The 7,500-nt window shown below is 47.6% G+C and overlaps 1 protein-coding gene across 1 annotated transcript in view; it reads left to right on the plus strand.

Moving 5' to 3' along the window:
* LOC117739299 (semaphorin-6D-like) overlaps positions 1–7,500 on the plus strand; it is a 47,260-nt gene that overhangs the window by 8,566 nt on the left and 31,194 nt on the right. Inside the window, exons 6-13 of the mRNA XM_034545625.1 lie at positions 3,010–3,100; positions 3,855–3,977; positions 4,532–4,620; positions 4,778–4,867; positions 4,970–5,097; positions 5,186–5,317; positions 5,398–5,553; positions 7,363–7,500. The exon at positions 7,363–7,500 is cut by the window's right edge and continues 36 nt beyond it. Of these exons, the coding sequence (XP_034401516.1) occupies positions 3,010–3,100; positions 3,855–3,977; positions 4,532–4,620; positions 4,778–4,867; positions 4,970–5,097; positions 5,186–5,317; positions 5,398–5,553; positions 7,363–7,500 (947 nt within the window). The remainder of the gene's footprint in view (positions 1–3,009; positions 3,101–3,854; positions 3,978–4,531; positions 4,621–4,777; positions 4,868–4,969; positions 5,098–5,185; positions 5,318–5,397; positions 5,554–7,362) is intronic.

The following is a 7,500-nucleotide window of genomic DNA, read 5'->3' on the forward strand; positions in this document are numbered from 1 at the left end:
GTGTATGTGCATGTGTGTGTGTGTGTGTGTGTACTTTAACCTGTTGACTTTTCCGAACACAAACAGCGGGTTACTGAGCAGAGAGACGTCGGTGACGAGGTGACTCTTGTTTTGGCGGGGCTCCTCCAGCTCCTAATTGAAAGTGTCAGGCAGCTCTAAGCGCCTCGTTGGGACCAAACACAGCGCCTTCACAAAAAGCCACAGCTGTCACTCCAGAGTCGTGTTCTCCCCCCCCCCCCCCCCCCCCCTCACATTGATTGACAGCCACTGACCCCGTTTAGCTGCAGCTTCCTGTGCTTTGGGAAGAACAACAAGTTTACCTGCAGACGAGGAGCCCTGCTTCCTTTTAACATGTTTTTAAGAGTTTGGATCCAGAAGCAAAAGAGCTGCTCTCATTTGATTGATTGATGGCAGAAAGTAAAGAACAGGAAGTCATTGAACGGTGTCACAGATAATCAGGGAGGAAGATCTGAAGCATTGATTGAGTGAGTGACAGCTGACCTCTCATTGATCCTGGAGGTCAATGTGCAGATTGTTCATTACTATATATATATTATATATTATATATTATACATTTACAGTCTGCTGATTTAGTTTAAATGTCCACAGTTCAAACTGATTGTTACAGGTTCATCAGTTTGATTCAAGGTTACGAGGTTATTGACTCATATGTTGACGATTTCTCTAAAGCTCAGTTGATTGTACGGATGATGTCATCACCGGTTTTAATCACCGGTTCTAGAGCCCTCAAGTCCTGAACCATGAACTTCCCTCCAGGAGACGGCCCCTAGTTCTTTAAGTGTGTTAACACTGCATTCTCTCTCCTGACCACCAGGGGGCGACTCCTCTGGTTGTATAGAAGTCTATGCTTCATGTGTTAAAGCTGCATTCTCTCTCCTGACCACCAGGGGGCGACTCCTCTGGTTGTATAGAAGTCTATGCTTCATGTGTTAAAGCTGCATTCTCTCTCATGACCACCAGGGGGCGACTCCTCTGGTTGTATAGAAGTCTATGCTTCATGTGTTAAAGCTGCATTCTCTCTCCTGACCACCAGGGGGCGACTCCTCTGGTTGTATAGAAGTCTATGCTTCATGTGTTAAAGCTGCATTCTCTCTCCTGACCACCAGGGGGCGACTCCTCTGGTTGTATAGAAGTCTATGCTTCATGTGTTAAAGCTGCATTCTCTCTCCTGACCACCAGGGGGCGACTCCTCTGGTTGTATAGAAGTCTATGCTTCACGTGTTAAAGCTGCATTCTCTCTCCTGACCACCAGGGGGCGACTCCTCTGGTTGTATAGAAGTCTATGCTTCACGTGTTAAAGCTGCATTCTCTCTCCTGACCACCAGGGGGCGACTCCTCTGGTTGTATAGAAGTCTATGCTTCACGTGTTAAAGCTGCATTCTCTCTCCTGACCACCAGGGGGCGACTCCTCTGGTTGTATAGAAGTCTATGCTTCACGTGTTAAAGCTGCATTCTCTCTCCTGACCACCAGGGGGCGACTCCTCTGGTTGTATAGAAGTCTATGCTTCAAAACGTTTTACCATCCCATCAATTGTCAGAATGTATTCTGTTCTTAATTCCCTGATGAAGTCAATATCTTTGGACCTTTATAAACTCTGCTTAGCTCGTACATGAACTCCTCTCCTTCTCCGGCCCCTGATTGGACGCTTCCTCCTCATTACGAGTCCTTTGCTGACAAGATAAACAAGCAGGAAGAGATTTAATTAAAATGTTGGCTTCAGCTCGTCAAGCTGGACTCTCCATTAGGAGGGGAGGTAGAAACATGGAGGTGGTGTTGAGAGGAGGAGGAGTGACTCTGTCATTCCTCATGAGATGGAGGGGGAATTAAAACGCAGAGAACGAGGTCAGTGAACGCATCGCTGGCAGCTCTGAACAGATTCAGCTCCCTGAGGGTGAAAACAGCCGACAGGTATTCAAACATCTCTGATGATAGTTTTCTATATTTCAGGCACAGAGCCCTCAAGAAGTCATAAACTCTGGAATGACATGTATTCATTTTTACAGACATCTCCCCCAAAAAATCATGAATTATTTTTAATATTTCTATTCATTAGTTAAAACGAGTGTGACTGAACTTCATCATATACAAAGATCTGAGGAACGAAGCTCTAACTTTTTAAATGATAAACCTTTGAATCTGATGTTCAACATTTAATACGGAATGAAAGAATTAAACTCGTATTTAAAACTACGTCCAGGCGACGATATCTATAAAACAAGTTCTAAAAAGATCTCATGAAGGCAGCTTGTGTTATTGTAAACAATGTTTTCGTGCAGCTGTCCGCAGTGCTGAAAGCTGCTTAACTTGATGAATGTCGAGGTCGAGCAAAATGAGCCAAAAGTCTGAGAACGAGGAAAACTTTAAGATATTAAAAAATGTATGCGAAAGAAACGCACTGCTGAGCTTGTGTGTGTGGTGCTCTGACATGTGTCTCACTCCTCTTGTGTGTGTGTGTCTCACTCCTTGTGTGTGTGTCTCACTCCTCGTGTGTGTGTGTCTCACTACTCATGTGTGTGTGTGTCTCACTCCTCATGTGTGTCTCTCACTCCTCTCATGTGTGTGTGTCTCACTCCGCATGTGTGTCTCTCACTCCTCTCATGTGTGTGTGTGTCTCACTCCTTGTGTGTGTGTCTCACTCCTCGTGTGTGTGTGTGTCTCACTACTCATGTGTGTGTGTGTCTCACTCATGTGTGTCTCTCACTCCTCTCATGTGTGTGTGTCTCACTCCTCATGTGTGTCTCTCACTCCTCTCATGTGTGTGTGTCTCACTCCTCGTGTGTGTGTCACTCCTCGTGTGTGTCTCTCACTCCTCTCATGTGTGTGTGTCTCACTCCTCGTGTGTGTGTCTCACTCCTCATGTGTGTCTCTCACTCCTCTCATGTGTGTGTGTGTCTCACTCCTCGTGTGTGTGTCTCACTCCTCATGTGTGTCTCTCACTCCTCTCATGTGTGTGTGTGTGTGTCTCACTCCTCGTGTGTGTGTCTCAGATGACGTCTCTGCAGCAGGTCGGTGACGAGGTCGTCGGTCAGGCTCGCTGCCCCTTCGAGTCCGGTCAGTCCAACGTGGGACTGTTTGCTGGTGAGTCGTAACAAAGGAACAGATACACAAGTACACATGTACCTCTGAGGTGTAGTACAGTACAAAGTACAATATGTACCCTTTGAGGTGTAGTACAGTACAAAGTACAATATGTACCCTTTGAGGTGTAGTACAGTACAAAGTACACATGTACCTCTGAGGTGTAGTACAGTACAAAGTACAATATGTACCCTTTGAGGTGTAGTACAGTACAAAGTACAACATGTACCTCTGAGGTGTAGTACAGTACAAAGTACACATGTACCTCTGAGGTGTAGTACAGTACAAAGTACAATATGTACCCTTTGAGGTGTAGTACAGTACAAAGTACACATGTACCTCTGAGGTGTAGTACAGTACAAAGTACACATGTACCTCTGAGGTGTAGTACAGTACAAAGTACAATATGTACCCTTTGAGGTGTAGTACAGTACAAAGTACAATATGTACCCTTTGAGGTGTAGTACAGTACAAAGTACAATATGTACCCTTTGAGGTGTAGTATAGTATAAAGTACAACATGTTCCATTCTGTCCGACTGAGGTGTAGTGGAGGAGAAGTAGAAGTATGTTTAATTTGTACTGAAGTACTTGAGTAAATGTACTTATACTTTCACCACTGTGCATAGTCCAGGTATAAAAATATGATAAACATTAGTTACACATGGACAGATTACCAGATGACTGAAGCCCAGTACAAATATACAATAATTCTACAGTTAATACTGTAAAACTCGTGTTGTCGTGTTTTTTAGGAGGAGATTTCTACTCGGCCACCATGACAGACTTCCTGGCCAGCGACGCCGTCCTCTACAGAAGTCTGGGGGACGGCCGGCCCGTCCTCAGGACCGTCAAGTACGACTCCAAGTGGCTCAGAGGTCAGTCCCAGTCCTCAGTGTTTAAATGGTCAATCATCTTGAATCAAAAACATCCAGAATTCATAGATTCGTTAGCATGCAGTCGTTAGCATGCAGTCGTTAGCATGCAGTCGTTAGCGTGCAGCCGTTAACATGCAGCCGTTAAGTTGCAGCCATTAGCGTGCAGTCGTTAGCCTGCAACCGTTAAAATGCAGCCGTTAATATTCAGCCGTTAGCATGTAACCGTTCGCATGCAGCCGTTAACATGCAGCCGTTAAGATGCAGCCCTTAGCGTGCAGTCGTTAGAATGCAGCTGTTATCATGCAGCCGTTAGCAATGAACTGTTCGCATGTAACCGTTAGCATGCAGCCGTTAGCATGCAGCCGTTAGCATGCAGCCGTTAATATTCTGATTATTAAAAGCCCAACAGAGGGGTTCAGAACGGCATTCTGGAAAAATTCAGAAGTCAGTAACTGAATTGAAGAAGGCCAAGAAGATTATTTTAGAAAATGATAGCGACCTTAATGTATTTTTTGTTGTTGTTGTTGTTCTTCTTCTCTTCCTCCTCTCTTCAGAACCTCACTTCCTGCACGCCATCGACTACGGTAACTACGTCTACTTCTTCCTCAGTGAGATCGCAGTGGAGTACACCGCCCTGGGCAAGGTGTGTGTGTGTGTGTGTGTGTGTGAGAGAGAGACATCAGGACTTGTTTATAGTGATATATCTTATTCATCCTCAGTGAAATCCTGTAAGACATCTCTGAACCAGACTCAAAGAATCCAGATAGCGGTCTTGAGTAAACCCGTCGGTCTCTCTCCAGGTTGTCTTCTCTCGAGTCGCCCGGGTCTGTAAGAACGATAACGGAGGTTCACCCCGAGTTCTGGAGAGATACTGGACCTCCTTCCTGAAGGTGACTGCACACTGACGGGAAGACGAGGACGTCCTCTGGTGTCCTCTGGTTCTTAACTGTGTGTGTGTGTCTGTGTGTGTCTGTGTGTGTGTGTGTGTTCAGGCTCGTCTCAACTGCTCCGTCTCCGGAGAGTCCTTCTTCTACTTCGATGTCCTCCAGTCTCTCACCAACGTGCTGCAGATCAACCAGAGGCCGGCGGTGGTCGGGGTCTTCACCACCCAGGCCAACAGGTTCGTCATTCTTTGACTTCCTTCGTCTCCAGAGACGTTTTTTATTGGTAGAAATAAAACCAGCAGAATGCTCGTTTCCTGTCCGCAGCATCCCCGGCTCGGCTGTCTGTGCGTTCTACATGGACAACATCGAGAAGGTCTTCAATGGGAAGTTCAAGGAGCAGCGGACCGGCGACTCGTCCTGGACTCCAGTTCCTGACGAGCAGGTCCCCAGACCCAGGTGAGACCCCCCCACCGGGGTCCTCTGACTCCAGGACCACTTACACCCAGAGTTTACAGCTTGTTGGTTTCTCCCTCCAGACCCGGTTCGTGTGCGGGCGACGGTCCGGCGTCAGACTTCAGGTCGTCGGTTCACTTCCCCGACGAGACGCTGACATTCATCAAGTCGTATCCTCTGATGGACGAAGCGGTTCCCTCTGTCAACGACCGGCCCTGCTTCACCAGGACCTCCAGCAGGTAAGGAAGCTGGTCCACTGGGATTACTGGGATAACTGGGGTTTGGGTTCCGTGAGTCAGATACCATCGGGTCCAGGTGGCTACTTTTAATACTTCTAATTCTTCTACAGCCAGTAGCTCCAAAAGCATTGGCCTAACTTTACCAAATAAGCGTTATTTAGACAAAACTGATTTTGTGTTAGAATAAATGGTTAATTTCTCATTTCAAAGTTTAAAAACAGCGCTAAACAAAGTGTGAACTCAACTTTGCATCTGGTCAGATAATCCTCCTGGAAACCTGGATTGTGTTTAATTGTTTGGATGGTACCTCGACCAACCAGAACCCAACGGGGAGTCAACACCATCGACCTTACGGTACCTCGACCAACCAGAACCCAAGGGGGAGTCAACACCATCGACCTTACGGTACCTCGACCAACCAGAACCCAACGGGGAGTCAACACCATCGACCTTACGGTACCTCGACCAACCAGAACCCAAGGGGGAGTCAACACCATCGACCTTACGGTACCTCGACCAACCAGAACCCAACGGGGAATCGACACCATCGACCTTACGGTACCTCGACCAACCAGAACCCAAGGGGGAGTCAACACCATCGACCTTACGGTACCTCGACCAACCAGAACCCAACGGGGAATCGACACCATCGACCTTACGGTACCTCGACCAACCAGAACCCAACGGGGAATCGACACCATCGACCTTACGGTACCTCGACCAACCAGAACCCAACGGGGAATCGACACCATCGACCTTACGGTACCTCGACCAACCAGAACCCAACGGGGAATCGACACCATCGACCTTGTGGTACCTCGACCAACCAGAACACACCGGGGCATCGACACCATCGACCTTACGGTACCTCGACCAACCAGAACCCAACGGGGCATCGACACCATCGACCTTACGGTACCTCGACCAACCAGAACGCACCGGGGCATGGACACCATTGAACTTACGGTACCTCGACCAACCAGAACCCACCGAGGCATCGACAGCATCGACCTTACGGTACCTCGACCAACCAGAACCTAACAGGGAATCGACACCATCGACCTTACGGTACCTCGACCAACCAGAACCCAATGAGGCATGGACACCATTGGACTTACGGTACCTCGACCAACCAGAACCCAACGGGGCATCGACACCATCGACCTTACGGTACCTCGACCAACCAGAACCCACCAGGGCATCGACACCATCGACCTTACGGTACCTCGACCAACCAGAACCCAACGGGAAATCGACACCATCGACCTGATGGAGTCGATGTTGGTTTGTGGACTGTTTTTATCAACCAGTGAACAGGAAGTGACCATATGTGGACCGAGGAGGAGCGACGTAGAGACCTGTCAATCACCTTGTATCCCCGCCCCTAAAGCATACCCTGCTTTATGTTCTCTTTGACTCTCAATCAACCATAACTGACTCAATGAGCATCGTGCTGTATTGAAGAACCTGATGGGAATGTTTCACACTTCTTAAATCAGCAACTGTGAGACGTCTTTCATCCAATCAGATTACAGGAACAAAGTCTGTCCATGACATCACCTGACCTATGAGACCTGCAGGTGTCTCATTTAGTTTCTGATGGATTCTGATTTCCGCGCTTAAATTTGTGATATTTGATTAAAAAAATGTAAATGAATATTTATATATACACATATATATGTATACTTATATATGTGTGTATATATAAATATTCATACATATGTATGTATGTATGGAGATGGAGCAGGTTCACTGTGGAGGACTCACAGGTGTTAGAGTCTCTCACTGATCACCGAGCGGTTCTCACAGGTCCAAGCTGACCCAGATCGTGGTGGATGTGTCGGCCGGCCCCTTCAAGGACCGGACCGTGATGTTCCTGGGCTCCGACGACGGCCGAGTCCTGAAGGTCTTGGCCAGCACGCATCCCAACGACAGCTTCGGGTCTCA

Source organism: Cyclopterus lumpus, chromosome 11, assembly GCF_009769545.1.
Source record: "Cyclopterus lumpus isolate fCycLum1 chromosome 11, fCycLum1.pri, whole genome shotgun sequence".
NCBI lineage: Eukaryota > Metazoa > Chordata > Actinopteri > Perciformes > Cyclopteridae > Cyclopterus > Cyclopterus lumpus.